At 39.8% G+C, this 18,215-nt stretch overlaps 3 protein-coding genes across 3 annotated transcripts; 2 read left to right on the forward strand and 1 right to left on the reverse strand.

Moving 5' to 3' along the window:
* Positions 1-1,492: 1,492 nt before the first annotated feature.
* On the forward strand, positions 1,493-3,930 carry LOC138860931 (protein cereblon-like; the record flags this gene model as incomplete). The annotated part of the gene is given in 4 exon segments (XM_070119494.1): positions 1,493-1,701; positions 2,090-2,169; positions 3,271-3,368; positions 3,754-3,930. Coding segments are annotated over 4 exon segments (434 nt in total), but the record flags the coding sequence as incomplete, so codon positions are not given.
* Positions 3,931-7,522: 3,592 nt separating this feature from the next.
* LOC138860933 (TATA-binding protein-associated factor 2N-like) lies at positions 7,523-8,641 on the forward strand. Its single transcript, XM_070119496.1, has 3 exons — positions 7,523-7,559; positions 7,659-7,768; positions 8,021-8,641. The coding sequence occupies exons 1-3, from the start codon at positions 7,523-7,525 to the stop codon at positions 8,639-8,641; spliced, it is 768 nt and encodes a 255-aa protein (XP_069975597.1).
* A 3,512-nt stretch (positions 8,642-12,153) lies between these two features.
* LOC138860932 (WASH complex subunit 4-like) lies at positions 12,154-18,209 on the reverse strand. The gene is made up of 13 exons (XM_070119495.1): positions 18,134-18,209; positions 17,781-17,936; positions 17,382-17,555; positions 16,831-16,950; positions 16,413-16,578; positions 16,131-16,285; positions 15,843-16,022; positions 15,481-15,591; positions 14,713-14,842; positions 14,029-14,246; positions 13,438-13,618; positions 13,176-13,276; positions 12,154-12,962 (listed from the first exon to the last, which is right to left on the reverse strand). The coding sequence occupies exons 1-13, from the start codon at positions 18,179-18,181 to the stop codon at positions 12,711-12,713; spliced, it is 1,992 nt and encodes a 663-aa protein (XP_069975596.1). The 5' UTR covers positions 18,182-18,209; the 3' UTR covers positions 12,154-12,710.
* Between the last annotated feature and the right edge of the window lie 6 nt (positions 18,210-18,215).

An 18,215-nucleotide genomic window follows, 5' to 3' on the forward strand; every position in this document is an offset into this window, starting at 1 on the left:
GGTCCCACTTTTGTACATCTGGCAACCAATCAAAGTAAACACAGCGTAAATAGTATTTTTGTGAATGAGGCTAAAACCCTAGGTTGTTTGTAACAAAGAGTGTGATTGATCGAATGTAAATAACCAATGAGTATATTAATGAATATTTTTTGAAACTAAGTAAGCCATTTAATCTTACGTTTTCTTCAAATAAGTGATCACAAAATATGTAATACTAGTTATCGTTGATTTTGTTGTTGGATATTCCTCAAATGCGATATCCTCTAAGTGTTTGTTTGTCAAAATGGCAACACTTATGGTGTGGAGGCGGGATTTCATAAATGTTCAAAGCATGAAACTTTTTCATGTTTTAAGAAATATGTATCTATAAATGATACTTCTTATGCTGTAAGGAGTATGAAATGCCGCCTCCCTATCATAGATGTTGCCATTTGGATAAGCAAACAATTCCAGGATATCGCATTTGAAGAATATCCAACTACAAAGTCAACGATAACTAATATTACATGCTTTGTTCTTTATCACTTATTAGAAGAAAGCGAAAGATCAAATAGCTTACTTAGTTTTAAAAAATATTAACCCATTGGTCACGGTATTATGCAGTATGGCACGTAGTCCCCTAATATTATTTATTTTCAACTCGGGTGGTGTATGGGACCGCACTGGAGTGTGCAGTGGTGCTGCCTTCCCTCTTTCGCGCAAATATTTTGTTTACTTATATCTCAGAATAAAATGAGTATGCAAAAATCTGCAAAAATTTGCAAAAACCCTTGCAAATACATGCAAACATGCAAACATGTAAATGCGCTCAGAAAGAGTGGCGGGAGTGGTTTTAGCACGTGCAATAGGCGAACAACTCATTTGGCGGTAAACAGCCCATCGCACACGGGGGCCCGGGGGTGGTGGGTCTGGGCCCTGTAAGGCCGCAAGGGGAATGCCGGCTTGGCGGCTGATATTCCCTGGCCTACTCAGCTCCCATGCCGCGCGGCCGCCTGCTGCTCGAAGGGGATCAGCTGTCAATTGCACAGTGCATCATATGATGCCATCCGCAGCCAGTGGGTTAATACACTTATTGGTTACTTATTTTTGACCAATCACACTCTTTGTTACAAACTACCTAGGGTTTTAGCATCATTCACAAAAATACTATTTACGCTATGTTTACTTCGACTTGTTGCCAGAGGTACAAAAGTGGGACCCAGAAAGTGTACTGAAATATAATTCCGCAACTGTACATAAGATTATGCCTTAGTAGTGTGGACGGTGGTTCTTTATTGTTTGTCAATAGTATTAGACAATTCTTTTGTTTTATACTTTGTCATATCTAAAAATTTTATGAATAGTAAAAATCAAAGAAAAAGTTTTATTGTTTTTGTTTTGTGTGAATCTGCTTTATTTAATACTAATTATGTTACTTTAGTTGTGATGAATGTGTTTTTACTTATTGGTTGATACCATAAAGAACTCTAGCACAAGTTCTTTCCCTCAACAGATCATATCCTTTGTCGTAACTGTGGGGCAGAATTAACCGAAAATACGAAGGAAAATTTTGTCAATGTCACTAGCCCTCATTCGGAGTCCAGTCACTGGTTGTCTGTCCTTGGCCATTCTCATTTGATGGTTCAGACACTGCGAAATCCAGCCGATATAGCTTTTGACCTTGTCACAGTGAAAAGAACTGGATGTTCAGGCGTTGGAGAGGTGAGTGCTGCATTTTTGGGGAAAGGAAAAAAAAGGGGAGGGGGGGGAATAATTGGTCTCTATACTCAGACACACAAGCACATGTAAAATATAGAAGACATTACTTACCAACAAGTAGAGTTGCAGATGAGTTCCTAACTGCATAGACTAAATGCACAAACCCCAACTCAAGCACTCACAGATTTATCTCTTGCTCTTTCTCAAACATTGATGTTTCCAGTCTCAAATCTCTCCTAATCCTTCTTTCCTCCGTAATTTATCCACATAGCAATTTGATTTTGTATACGTTTGTGTGTGTGTGGTAGTGTGTGATGTGCAGAATTCATAGACCATACATCATCTTCAGTTTTGTAATGAATTAACTCATTAACTTCTCTTCTCTTTCCAGTGGTATAGTGAACATTCTTGGTTTCCTGGCTATTCTTGGAAGGTCTGCGTCTGTCCTCGCTGCAAGGCACATCTTGGCTGGTGTGTTTTCTGCACTTTTATTTTTATCTTTATCAAGAAAACTTGATTGGTGAGCTAGGTTAGAGGAACCAGCTGGACTCTATGATAAAATAAGTATAGTTTATTGCTTGCCATAATGATTTATGATAACTTCTATATTCTTCCATATCTAAGGCTATATACACAACAGAACTGAGTTCATTGTAACAAATGTTTGAATGAAATTGAAAAACTATGCATTACAGTTAATGTAATTCATATTTTGTTATATTACAAATTGGAATTGCAAACACAAGGTAAATTAGAAAACATTCTTGATATATTGACATATCAACCAAGAGTGGAAGAATCATCTCATATACATGACCTGTAAAATACATTATCCAAGGTTGTAATTATATCATTCCCATAGCAATTTAGCATATATGGAATCCTATGATGAAAGAGTGAATTACAATTAGTGACATGTCCATAAAATGTCAGTAATGAAAAATGAAAAGATGAAAATGGGGATCCCGTTTATATGCTTTTTATAACTATATAAATATATATTTTTTCCATATGATATAACAGGTTATATAGAAATACTTCTGTTGATTCTCTTGCACTGTAGCATTATTTGTTTTCATTCATACCTTGTACAGATCTTAACAAATGTAATACTTCACCTCACATTCTAGTAGTCGTAAAGAAATGCAGTTAAGGAAAAAAGTAGGTTGTAGAAGAAGAAAGATGACAGTCTAGAAAAAAGTCTCCCTTAACCAGGCATATAGAAACATAGTTTTTCATAGCTCTAAGAGCTATGAAAAGCAATATACAAGTGTACATGCAATCTTAGTTCTTTTCTGATATGATACTTGAATTTTTATTCAAATTTGGCTTTTGCTTATAAACCTGTATTTGATCTAAAAGCAAAGATTACATAAGGGAGCTGTTTATGATTTTTATTAGAAGAGGAAGTTTAATTATCCATGCCAGTGCCTGTGAATATCATAGTGTTTTGTTTGATTTTTAAAATTCTCTCCTTTGTTGCTGCTGTCTGAGCACAGGAAACAAATTTTGGTTATGAATAGCGTACACAATTTTGTTATTGTTTTTTTTGTCTCCTTTCTTGATTTTCAGGATCTTTGAACCAATAGAAAATACCAAACCCAGCCAGTATTTAGCTTCAAGCAAGGGGTTCTATGGACTTATTTTAGAAAAACTGATAAGTGAAGACTGTAAGTATTTTTTTCTTCTTTTTTACTTTTGCCTTTGCTTTATTAAAGCAATAGTCAGAACTGTAATTATTTTTTAGATTTGGTGAAATAATAAAACATAATTTGTTAATATAATTTAGCTTTTGCCTGACTGTTTCATCTAAATTTGAAGACAAAAAAGGTTAATTTCACTTAGAGTAATTGCAAAAGTTCATGACACTTTCTTTACACAACATAGATTTGAACTGTTTTATGTTGTATGTGTTTGTTTTTGCATGGATTTTGATTCAAGAACAACAGTAAGGGAATTTTCCATTTTTGGTACAAATTTTTAGGAAGATAAAGATAAGCTTGTAATTGTTTACATGGCAACTTTTATCATTATTAATATGACTGATCTTATCAGTTTCAGATTCCTTGCTAATTGGACTTCCCAAACGACAAAGATACTAACCATGGCTGAGGAGAGGCAGGGTGTATGTGTTGGTGAGGAGAACATGGTTGAATTGGACACAGAATTTTTGAAAAAACTGGAGGAAGAGGCCAAAGATCGCTTCACAGAAGATGATAAGAATTTCATGGAGGTTAGTGAGTCTACATTTGACTGTCATTTCTTTTCTCATGCCTATGCAAATTTGATATTCCCCTAGACCAGGGGTCGGCAACCTTTTGAGCACAGTGTGCCAGCATATAATTATCATCATCATCATCTGTAGCTAACGCCGATGGGGGCGCATAGCCACGTCCACCTTCTGCTTCCACCTTTTGGGATCCTTCATGGCAAGTCACCAGGCAGGGGCTTGGCCCATCTCAAGCTTTTCCCTGACAGGTTTGATCGAGTTGCCCAATCCACAACCTTCTGGGTCGTCCCACAGGCCTCCTCCACCCAGGGTTGTCTCTTACAGAGACAACCTGATGGGCAGGATCAGCCTGTGGAAAGCGAGCCAGGTGGCCATATAGCCTGAGTTGGCGATCACGGATTGTGCAGGTAACAGGTCCTGTGCCAGTCTCACAGTGCAGCCGTTGGTTAGACACATGGTCCCGCCAACAGTACCCCATGATCCGGCGCAAGGACCTATTACAAAAGGCGTCAAGACGAGACACCAGTGCACAGGATAATGTCCAGGTTTCACTACCGTAGAGCAAAACTGGCATTACCAGGGCCCTGAAAACCCATAGCTTGATCCTTCTGCACAGGTACCGGTATCTCCAAATACTCTTTTCGAGAGAGTTCATGACCCCTGCTGCCAGGCCAATCCGTCTGCTGACTTCATGGTCTGACAGCCCAGAGTTATGAACTGCACTACCAAGGTATGTAAAGCTCTCTGTGACTTCAATGTCCTTGCCGCAAGCACGTACCGACTGAACAGGTTCTCCTAGCGAGTCCCCAAAGTCATGGACCTTGGTCTTGGTCCAGGAGACCTCTAGACCCGAGGGCTTCGGTTCATTACTAAATGCATCAAGGGCCACCACTAAGGTTTCCAAAGACTCAGATAGAATTGCAACATCATCGGCAAAATCAAGGTCTGTAACCTTAATATTACCCAGTGTTGCTCCACAATGACTTTGAACATTAGCTCTGCCTAGTATCCAGTCCATGCAAGTATTGAAAAGGGTTGGTGCAAGAACACAGCCTTGCCTCACTCCTGAACTGACAGGAAAGAAGCTCGACAGGCCCCCACCACACTTTACAGCACTTTCAGTACCAGTATATAGGTTTGCTATTAGTTCAATGATCCTTGTTGGAATTCCTCTCAGTCTCAGGATCTCGCAGAGTGATTCCCGATGTACTGTATCGAACGCCTTCTTGAGTTCGATGTAGGCTGCAAGCAACCCACATCCGAACTCACGACAGCGCTCCACAATGACTCGAAGCGCAAGGATACGGTCTATGGTTGACTTACCAGGAGTGAATCCGGATTGCTCTGGCCTCTGATGCCTTAGTAGATGGTCTCTGATACGCCTCAGAAGGATGCAGGCAAGAACCTTGCCTGGTACACTGAGCAGTGTGATGCCGCGTTGATTGCTGCAGTCCCATCGGTCCCCCTTCCCCTTCCAGAGAGGGATGACCGCACCCCTCAACAGGTCAGAGGGAACGGTACCGGACTGCCAAATGGCAGCCAGGACAGCATGCAATCCCCGCGCCATATGTTCACCACCAGCCTTTAACATTTCAGCTGGGATGCCGCAAATACCCGCTGCTTTACCACTCTTCAGCTTGGAGATCGCCTCCCTAACCTCAGCTAGGGAGGGAGGGTCCTCGCTAATGGGTGGGTCCGGCAGCGGAATCTCGGTACTACCCACATCCAAGTTAACGGTTGGAGGGTCAACCTGATACAACTGCTCAAAGTATTCAGACCAACGCTCCCTCACCGCAACAGGATCTGAGACGATCTGGCCACCCACTATGCGAACTGCAGTCACCTGTGAAGAGGGCTTGGAGTTCAGTTTTTTCAGGGCTTGGTATGCAGGACGAAGGTCATTTACTAAGAAATGGCCTTCAACCTCCTCAGCAAGATTCTTGATAAACTGTTCCTTGTCCCTTCTTAACAGAGACAGAGTTCTGCGCACCTGAGAATGGTGCAAATCCCGATCCCCTGCCAGACGAGCCGCATGGCAAGCATCAGTGGCTTCCAGTGTCTCCTGAGAGATTGAATTTTGTCTTGCCCTCGGGTGTTCTCCAATCGATTCTTGGGCTGCATCAAGCGTTTCACGCTTGAAGGTGTCCCACAGAAGTACAGGACCCGTCAGGTTAACAAGCGCTGTGAACAGATCAGAGATTGTCTCAGCAAACCTCCGAGCATACTCCCTCTCCTTCAGCCTGTCCAGGTGAAACACCCTAGGGTGGTCATTGGGCCACTGGAGAGTTTTGAAGTGTACCCGGAGGGTAGCCACAACCAATCTATGGTCAGTACCACAGAACTCAGCACTCCTGTACACCCTGCAGTTCTGGAGGATCCTCCAACGAGTGCTAACGAGAATGTGGTCGATCTCCTTGGTTGCATTACCAGCATCGCTGTACCATGTCCAACGATGTGGGTCTAGGCGCTGGTACCAGGAGCCAGAAATCCTCAATTTCTGGGATCTAGCAAAATCCCGGAAAAGGAGGGAATTCTCGCTGCCGGTATCAACTCCCGAACCATGAGGACCGACTGACATCTCATAGCCAGCTCAATCACAGCCAGATACCTCATTGAAGTCACCCAGAAAAATACGAATATCTCGCCGGGGACAACTGTCTGCTACGGATGCAAATTTGACGTAGAACATCTTTCACATCAAGTTTACAAACATCGGTAGGAGCGTACACAGCAATAAAAGACATGAAGCCCAAAGACAGCTTCAGTCTCATTACCATTATACGCTCATCGACTGGAGCGACCTCTACCACCGAGGGCTGGAGCCTACCGGAGACAGCTATGGCTACTCCCTGGAGATGGTGACCATCGCTGCGGCCTGACCAGTAATAGGTGTAGCCACCTACACTGGTCGTGCCGCTGCCAGGTCTTCTCACCTCCAAGAGAGCAGCCAACCCCACTCTCAGCCTCCCCAGTTCCCTCGTTAGCAGGGGTAACCGATCATCCTGACGTAAAGAGCGGACGTTCCAAGCCCCCACCCTGACTTCCCGCCTGAGGTTAACCCTCGGGTAGTCGCTCCGGGTGGACGCCACCTCTGCCACCCCCGCTGACGCTGCCCCACATAAAAGGCGGCAGGCTGCGGGACCCTTTATCCACCTGTGGGATTCCCTAGGGCTTTGCCCCACAAGCTTCATATTGGGCGGGCGGCTGCCAGGACGCAGGCAGGACAAGGAGCTCCCGTTCCTATTCCGCACCCCAGCAGCCACCCTCCCAGCGGGGCCCGCAGCCCGCCTCTCTCGCTGGGTAGGAGGGACATTTCCCCTCCCCCCAGCATTACCATTTAAGTGAATCACTGCCAGTGGCTTTTTCTCTGGGGGGAGGAGGACTGGCAAGGCCCACCTCCCCCTAGCCTCCCATTGACCCCAGGGGGCTTAGGGGCAGGAGTTAGTACAGGGCCAGGGCGTGTCCACACACCGGTGGGCCATGACCCTGTACCTCTGGGGCCTCCTGCTGCTTCGAAATCCCCTACAGTTCAGCCTGGGACCTCAAGGTGCCAGTTTCCATGGGAGGCCACGAGGAGGCACTGCAGAAGTCTCGATGATGGAAGTCTGGAAGTCTGGCACTCGTGCCAAAGGTTGTCAACCTCTGCGCTAGACCCTTTTGTATGGTAGTGGTCAAGGAGGGAGAAACTGGTCAGAGACTGAAACACAAGTCATTCTTGCTTTATGTGAAGCTGTAAATGGAGAGTCTCTCTCTGGACCACAATTAAAAGCTTATTCATCTTATGCAAAGTATAAGGATGTGAGGTGCATTTTGCAAAGTATGGACATTAAGGCTTTTTTAGTAGGAACCCCCTTTTTTGACATACCTATAACTGACGTCACTACATTGGCTGAGCCTTGGGCCTTCTTTGATAATCAAAAAGCACCTTATTTTTATTTGACCTCTACAAGTAACATTTCTAGATGTGACAAAAATATGAGTATGTATATATAGGGCTATTCCTATTGATATTAGAAAATTTTGTAATACCTGTTTTCACATTCCCATGAAATGCATATTTTATTTTTGATTGATAGTTCTTCCTTTTTTCAGTATTGCAGCAAACCTCCACCAAAGCCTCCAATTCTTCCTGCTGAAAGATTTGAAAGGAATAGGCGGGGTGGATTCAGGGGACGCTTTGACAATTATCATGGCAGACAGGGAGGATATAATCGCAATAGGGACAACAGAAGGGACTTCGGTGATGACCGGAGGAGAAGCTGGGGGGCCGAGAGGAGGGATTTCGGAGGAGACAGGAGAGACTATGGTGGTGATAGAAGGGATTATGGGGGAGAGAGGAGGGACTTTGGAGGGGATAGGAGGGATGTTGGAGATGACAGGAGGGAATTTGGAGAGAGGAGAGAATTCAGAGGTGATCGAAGGGAATTTGGAGGTGATAGGAGGGACTTTGGAGGGGAAAGGAGAGACTATAGGGGTGAAAGAAGAGAATATGGAGGTGAGAGGAGTGACTATGGAGGTGAGAGGAGTGACTATGGAGGTGAAAGGAGGGAATACGGAGGGGAGAGGAAAGACTTTGAAGGGGACCGAAGAAACGAACGAAGGGAATTTGGTGGAGGGAGAGACCAAGAGTACAGAGATGATAGGAGAGGTGAGAAGAGGCCTCACTCAGGGTATTCTGAGGACCACAGGGGCAGTGGAGAGGGCTATTACTAAAGGATTTCATTATCCTTCACATCTTATAATGATAAAGAGCAGGCTCTATATAAAAGTATCTTTTCATAAATTACTGTTTTGCATGCTAGCCATATATACTACTCTATATTCTTCTATGGAGCAGGACTTGGTTCTTGCTGATTGGCTTTTCTAGTAGCCAGTTTTGTACTTCAGGTTTAGAATGCCATTTATTTTTGTTTGTAAAAAGAGATATATAAAGTACACATTTATGATTCATCAGGTTTGTTTCGGAGATAAAAGGTATAAAGGCTGCTTGGTTTGGTTTTAGATATGTAAAAGAAAAAAATGTAAAATTTGGATAAAATGTATATTTTTCCAGACAAAAGTTTTTGATTTTACCACATCCTATTACTATACAAGTAAAATGATTATGAGGTTTATTAAAAATTTGAAAATTTAATTGTTATATGGAAAGTTTCATTCAGTAAAAAGAACTGTCAGTAGTGTGTATCTATGTGTGATTTTTTTTCCATCTTTGTAGTCTAAAAAAATATACATGAAACAGATGTCAGTATACTAACTAGCATAACCCAGGAATTGGATATGTAAATTTAAAGTTTGGTCCTAGAGTCTACAGAAAGCAGTTTGATATTTGTATTCATTATTCAGTACTCTGTAAAGTTCTAGTTGAATTGTAAATGTCTTGCACTTCTCTGTGAATGTCAGAATCTTGTAGATTCCAAATAATTAAACCTTTTAGTCAAAGATTGATCTTATCTGTTTGAATTTTTTGCAAATTAACCCATTGACCTTGGGTAAAAAATTTGGATAGTGAGCCATTAATGTGGGATTACTGGTGTCCATTTGCCCCGGCTTGTTTGGTAATTTTCAGGCAACATTAGGTACCCAAAAGATTTCCTTTCACTTTAGGTGCTATTGCCTAAAGTTTCACCATACAAATGATGCACTACTATCAGAGAAAAACAAGCTCTGTCTAATGAACCAACGGTGTTGGAGTGGTCATGATGGGGTGCCAACCGCTACTTGGTCCATAACTCCCATGGCATGGTTGCAGATGCTACCCAGTAGGAACTGGTTAATTTTTATACTTTTTTCCCTGGATGTCTAAAATCTCAGATATTTGGCCATGAACAGAAGAGCAAATGGTAGCCAACTGTGAGGTTTTAACCACAGCCCCCAAAATCTATGAAATTTGTTCTATATTAAAGTAAAATAAAAAGGAGACAGGATGGGTTTGTCATGCAAGAAATAGAAAAGACAGGCAGATACTCATCTTTAGGTATATACTTGTATTATTAGATGTGTTCTTTTGGGAAAGTTGCTACAGGATACCCCCAAGTTTCATTAGGAAATTTCCACATGCAAGTGCAATGTAGTATAAAAGATGATAAAAAAAAAGTAATTTACAGTATTTCATTATCATGTCTTCAGCAACTCTATAAATTATTTTCCAGATGTATGTTAGCACATGTGTGCATTTAAAATGAGAATTGTGAATGCAAGTGTGTATGTTGGTGTCTGTAGTTTGTGTATGGGTGTGTCAGCACCTGGGTGTCTGTATTTGTTAGTGCATTTTCAGTAACACACTCATGAACTGACACAAGACAGATACACAAACAAAAATAAACAAATACAAAAACATGTATATACATGCATCCATAGTAGCATACTTGTGGACATACACACAATCACTCTCACCCTCGCTCTTACTCTTATTCTCATATTCACACACTCACTTTCACACTAACACTCACACAATCACATGTGCAGACAGACACAGGTGCGCGCACGCGCGCACACACACACACACACACACACACACACACACACACACACACACACACACACACACACACTCACTCACTCACTCACTCACTCACTCACTCACTCACTCACTCACTCACTCACTCACTCACTCACTCACTCACTCACTCACTCACTCACTCACTCACTCACTCAAACACACACTCACTCACTCACTCACTCACTCACTCAAACACACACTCACTCACTCACTCACTCACTCAAACACACACTCACTCACTCACTCACTCAAACACACACTCACTCACTCACTCACTCACTCAAACACACACTCACTCACTCAACCACACACTCACTCACTCACTCACTCAAACACACACTCACTCACTCACTCAAACACACACTCACTCACTCACTCACTCAAACACACACTCACTCACTCACTCAAACACACACTCACTCACTCACTCAAACACACACTCACTCACTCACTCACTCACTCACTCAAACACACACTCACTCACTCACTCACTCAAACACACACTCACTCACTCACTCAAACACACACTCACTCACTCAAACACACACTCACTCACTCAAACACACACTCACTCACTCACTCAAACACACACTCACTCACTCACTCACTCAAACACACACTCACTCACTCACTCAAACACACACACACTCACTCACTCACTCAAACACACACTCACTCACTCAAACACACACTCACTCACTCAAACACACTCACTCACTCACTCACTCAAACACACACTCACTCACTCACTCACTCAAACACTCACTCACTCACTCAAACACACACTCACTCACTCACTCACTCAAACACACACTCACTCACTCACTCAAACACACACTCACTCACTCACTCACTCACTCAAACACACACTCACTCACTCAAACACACACTCACTCAAACACACACTCACTCACTCACTCACTCACTCACTCAAACACACACTCACTCACTCACTCAAACACACACTCACTCACTCACTCAAACACACACTCACTCACTCACTCAAACACACACTCACTCACTCTCACTCACTCACTCACTCACTCAAACACACACTCACTCACTCACTCACTCACTCAAACACACACTCACTCACTCACTCACTCACTCAAACACACACTCACTCACTCAAACACACACTCACTCACTCACTCAAACACACACTCACTCACTCACTCACTCAAACACACACTCACTCACTCACTCACTCACTCAAACACACACTCACTCACTCACTCACTCACTCACTCACTCACTCACTCAAACACACACTCACTCACTCAAACACACACTCACTCAAACACACACTCACTCACTCACTCACTCACTCACTCAAACACACACTCACTCACTCACTCACTCACTCAAACACACACTCACTCACTCACTCACTCACTCAAACACACACTCACTCACTCACTCAAACACACACTCACTCACTCACTCAAACACACACTCACTCAAACACACACTCACTCACTCACTCAAACACACACTCACTCACTCACTCACTCACTCAAACACACACTCACTCACTCACTCACTCAAACACACACTCACTCACTCACTCACTCAAACACACACTCACTCACTCACTCACTCAAACACACACTCACTCACTCACTCACTCAAACACACACTCACTCACTCACTCAAACACACACTCACATTTACACACATTCATTTGCACTCTCTCTCAATAAAAGGTATGAATGAATTACATTAATCATAAATATAAATTTTAATTGGAAAATGTATAAATCATTTCTCCTTTATTATCTTCGGTATACTGCTAAATATATATTTATCTACATCAAATTTCCATATCACAGATAATAATAACAATCAATGTTTGTAAAACATTTCCTAAAACAATCTTGTGTTTGTACTCCCTGTCCACTTAATTGATAATCAAAAATAGCAGATGCAGTTCTATGCATTATACATTTAAATCAACTGTAAATTTATATAAACAACAAAAACTCCCCTCTTAGTAAATAAATCAAATGTGTCATTTTTAATAATTAAATACTACAATATACATTTAGGTGGCACTAATCATAATCCAATGGACTAGTTTCTAAATATCCATTCGAAAGAAGAAAAACCTTACAATTTTCAATTAATATATCAATATGCAGATCATTATATCAGTAACATATGAATGATTTTCCATTAGATACTTTCCAAACAATAGGAATTCAAATGAAGAAACATTTTTTGTTTGTTTTCAATTAAACTAATAAAACTGGAAAGGTTGCCATGAAAGATACTTGATTAACTTTAAGTGCTGTTTTCCACAACTCTCTCCTTGTTGCTTGTACCACTGTTTGTAGACTGCGTATCACTATTTTGTCCATCAGCCATGGACACTGCAGATGCCCAGTCACCCCTAAAGAAAACCCTTGCACTGCTCACGCTCAAATAAAGGAGCTCAAACTCCTGCTGGTACTGTTGCAGTCGGGACAATGTGAGTGCCAGAGTCTGCTGAAGTTTATCATCACCCCCACTGCCTGATTGTCGCTGCTGTTCAACCTTTTTCAGGAAAGAAATAGAATATGACTAAATTTGAGTAGAAGAATAAAGGACTATGGATATACACATATGTCCACAGCAGTAAGGAGAGCATCACACATTATCCTTCCCAAGTCAAATAAAATTGCTGCATGTTTGACTTGCTTCAAGTCACTAGGATGCAGACTGATCCTTATATGATCTGACACAACCCAATAATGTCAAAGCACTTACCTTTTCTCTTTCAGATATGTACTTTCTTCTAACACCTGACCACCAGTGTAAGGAGTCAAAAGCTGAATTTTGGTCAAGAACCTTCAGCAAGTATGCAATTCCTGTTGAAAATTTCCAAAAAAATTTAAATCCACTCCTTAAAAAAGTTTTTACACCCATTTGTATGATCAAAGCACAAATGCTACATGACAGTATCCAAAGAAACAAATAGTAATCTTTACAAATTCCCCAGAAAAATGATATTAAATAGTACAGTTCTTACCCATAGCAAATCCATCATCAGTAAATGCAGCCCCAGACTTGTTCTTTTTATTTATATTGTCTTTGGCAGCAATGATATGTTCCACAAAGTTAACAGTCAGAGGAGGAATGATGAGGTAGAAATTACGTAAATGGTTGTTCTTGTTGTCACGCATTTCTGAGGCAAATACATCAACCAGAAGCTGCAGAGGATGAGATGAAGATTGATATATTTTACATTATTTACCTGGTAAGTATTACTGAAGCTTCAATTCTCTATATATAAAATACATTAAGCCAAAATAGATGCAGTAAAAAAAATTACATATCCTCCAGGTTATGATCAGATTTGTAATTTTCTCTTTTTTTATTTTGTTTTATTTTTACCTTTATTAAAGTAGCTTTTGTGGGATATTTATTCATATGATGAAAGACTGATTTATTAATTCAATACTTTATCATAAGAAGAAAATATCACAAAGTTACTTAGATGTCAAGCCAAAAACAACTTTTAAAATCAATATTTCAAAAGAAAAAAAATCCACAAAGTAACTTTGATGTCCAGCAAGAAAATACACCTTTTTAAAAATAAAAACAAGTTTACACAGCCAACCTTAAAGTAATCAGTATCCTGGTTGAAGTTCCTAGTGAGGTTGCTGATTACAGCATCAAGGTTCTCTGCAGCTCGTGTTGTGCCAGTAGACACACTGGCATCCTCACACAACTGGACAAAACTCACCACATCCTGTAGATCAGGGATGAAACGGGCCGCCTTGCTTGAGCAGTGAAGGCCACCTGACCGGACCAGCCTCACATAGCCCATGGCATTTCCTTCACAGTTTAAGAAAAAGAAAATAATAAATGGATAGATTTTCTGCATAAAAATACCAATAAACAAAAAACAATTTGTCAAGAAAGGAAACAAAACAAACATACAATTTTAAAAAAGCTTATCTATTTCCCTATAAATATAACTTTTTCAGAAAATAAAAGACAACAGTGATAACATAAAAACATAGTACTTATACAAATTATTGGTTGTACATTTCCCTCTGACATTTTTTATGTTGATGTCTAAAATAAGCAAAATTGCAGGTGAGGATGTTTAATCTAATTTTAATCATGATTAATAGTGACAAAATAAGAATTAAACAAAGTGATCTACATCTTTATAAACAGTTATCTTTTCTTCCTAAGCTACTGGGCATATATACCTAGCAATGTCCGTAAAAAAAAAAAAAAAAAAAAAAAAAAAAAAAAAAAAAAAATTCATCTGACTCCACTGTGCAGCACTCACCAATATGAGTTATGAGTCCTCGAAACTGATCTAAATAAGACAGTCCCTCTTGAGTAAGACCAAGCTTCCTAATGCCACGGTTGAACTTCTCTGCTCTTTCAAATGGAAAGTATTCTTGACTTGCTTTAACCTGGAAAGTGAGACAATAAAGGTACATCCATCCCTCAATCGATGTATGATTGATCAGTTACAATATCTCTTCATACATTTTCACTCCTAAAAATCTATGCATAATCCCTTGCCATTAATTAAATTATATGATCTGTGATTAGTGGTATAGTCACTAAGCCATATGGTGGTATGGGTGTCATCCACTATCCTCAGTCTTTGTATGCAATCTAACATATCCATATGATCTTTCTGTCTCTAGCTATTAATAAATATATGGTAGTAAGCCTATCAGGGCTCCTGGAATGAGGTAATGTAAATGCTTAGTGTTATCTGGTAAATAAATTATTTTTCAACAAAAAAAGGTTTGTAAGTTGGATTACACATCAATTACTCTTCATTTCTGAGTGGCAAGAAATATATCCACACTAGTGTACAATCACTTCACAGTCAACTTTTGAGAAAAGCTCAATCACTTAGTGAGGGATGCATGAATTCCTCTTTGGTAGAGTAATGAAGCAATTAGAATATAAACAATCTTCAAATAAGAAAAAACTCAAACCCTATTAATTACAGCATTTTATCCCTATTTTCTCACCAAATTACGTCTTAAAACATGACTATCCAGCTTCATACTTGAGCACAATTAAGGATACTTGCCTCTCTCCAATGCTGCAGATCCTTTAACAAACGTGACTTTATGTGTTCATCATAGAGGAATTGAGAGAATACCTGGAACTTCCGCCTTAGAAACTGATAGGTAAAGTTCACCTGTTGAAAATGAGTTACACATATAAAAGCATTTCAGATTGATTTCTTTTTTAATCTCATATACTTCAAAAATATGACACATTATTAGCTTAAATATTACTTATACAAAAAGCTGTCTGTTAATAACATTGCACATATGCATAGATGCACACATGCACATAGACATTCATAGATATGAACACACAAACAAAAGGTATCAGCTTCTACAGTGAAAAAATATAGGATCAAGTCTTTCTCCCATTTCAACTTACTGTAGTGTTAATAATGCCAGCCCCATGAGTCCGTATGGAATTTGCAATATGGTTTATAGAGACTGTATTCAGATGCTTGTTGTTGCTTGTGGCTTCAACAAAGAACTGCTGGTTCAGGTTGTACATGTAGTGTTGTACAAACACATGGATATTTCGCATCATTTCCAGAACATCTACACCCTATTAAAGAGAAGAAGAAAAAATCTTTAATCAATTGTACTCTGAAGCATATTAATATATGATTATATAGTGTAGTATTCATTTTGAATATATCTTGGGTTTTCTTACCTGATCTAGGGTGTGAGATGGAAGGTGGGATGGGACGGTAAAGAGACTGTATTTGGAGGAGGCAAGATTTCTCATTTCCTCATAAGTTCTCCAGTCATGAGGTGCTACTACAGTCAGAGCATAGAAGGTTCTCTCCAAATACTGTTCAACATAATCTGAAGAAAAAATATGATGGTAGTAATAACTGGAATAGTAACAGTAAAAATAAGTATATTAAAATTCTGTAAAAAATGCTCAACACAAATTTTTGCCTCGGCAAATCCACTCATCCACAATGCCAACCTTTTATTAAAATGATGGAGCCAAGCAGAACAAGTGCTTGAAGATGCAGAATAGGAGACACATCCCGTACTGGCACTTGGTATGGATTACGGCTGTCCAGTTGAAGATGAGTATGAGTGCTAAGTCGGAGCTCTGTCTCTACAGTCTGGCACACCTTGTCAAGTACCTAGATGAAGTATGAAGATTATGTAAAAAATAGGCTCCTTTTCTAAGAGTGTGAAGGTATATGGCTATGAACTATCCATACCCACTTCGCAGACTGAAATTAAATGAACTACATTTTGATTTGCATCTTAAGATTTTTTCCAACTTTTTCTTGTTTCTTCAACATGATACAAGTTATCAATCTAGCAATATAAACAATAATACTTTACTTTCTTATATCATAAATGTAAGCAAAATGAAAATGAATACGCACACATTCCTTGAAATGGTTATAAACTTCTTCCTTGAACTGTTCCAGTAACTGACTTTGTGGAGTTAAATGGACACACTTCTTCAGAGGGCCTTCACAGTCTTTTATGGCAGCAAACATAAACTGAAAGGATTTACAAGAAAATGTATCAATATCCTCTAATGTATCTAAAGGAGCATAAATATAAATTCTAGTATTTTGAAAGCATGCTGAAACAGTTATCAGTGTCAAAACAAAATCTGATAATGTCTTCCTGTTTCTGAACTTGCATCATATTACTCCATACAACATTTTAAAGGATTTTTACGGTCTCAGAAACTGAGATTTTGTATCAAAGAAACCTACATACTATATAATAATTTACTGAGTTAATATTTTCATTGCTTGCTGGTCCTCATTGTGAAATTTGTTTAATCACTCTATAAAAGCTTGGAAGTTATTATAATTTTAATTGCTGTACTATGAGACTCAATTTCTAATTTAGAATTAAATATCATTGACCTCACATTGCAGTGAAACAATTTACCACAGAATAAGCCGTCAAAAATACTTACATGTATATGATGCACATTTTCAAAGTTCTGAAAGTAGTTGTCAAAGTATGTTGGCAATACAACACGATGGTGATAAAGAAGTGAGCAGTTTGTGGCTTCCTTGACTCGATTCTGCACTTCACATGCTAGATCCAGCCTTCGCAATAACACCAGCAAGCTCGAAATATCTTCTTCCTATTAAGAAGAGAAATGTCCCTTTATTCCATTGATGTTTACCTAAAATGTAAATCTTCATTTGCTTATACACATAAAACAATTTCCATAAAGTTAAGCTATGAGTTCTTGCTTAATCTAAACCTTTTTCATCCAATATTTGTGGTCATCTTATATACTTCTTTATTAAAGGTTCAAAAATGCTATATACTAACAGCAATTAAAAACAGAAACTAAACTATATACCCTGAGAGCCCTTGCTTGATTGGCCAGTGATAGAGCTACACGGGTGATGAGTCTTCGTTCTTTTGTGCCAGAGCCAGACAGCATCTGCTCAACAAGTGTCAGTGCCACAAAGATGTCAAGTCTACGACCATCCAGACGTGTACTTGATACTCTCGTCTGCCAAGAATACATTTGATTAGATTATGACATTCACATATAAAATTCAGACTATGAAATATACAACAAGCAGCTGATCGAATATCTCATACTGAATACTCAACTGAATAAAAGAAAGCCTGCAGAAATGAAAATGTAACATGGGAGTACTCCAAAAGACCAAAAGTGACAATAAATAAATTCATCACTATCCTAACCTTTGCTGCAACTATAATTGAGAGAATCTGGCATGTGAGATACTGCATAACGTGGGGGAGAGACTCAGCCAAAAGAGTATTA

Source organism: Penaeus vannamei, unplaced genomic scaffold (assembly GCF_042767895.1).
Source record: "Penaeus vannamei isolate JL-2024 unplaced genomic scaffold, ASM4276789v1 unanchor279, whole genome shotgun sequence".
NCBI classification, from domain to species: Eukaryota; Metazoa; Arthropoda; class Malacostraca; order Decapoda; family Penaeidae; genus Penaeus; species Penaeus vannamei.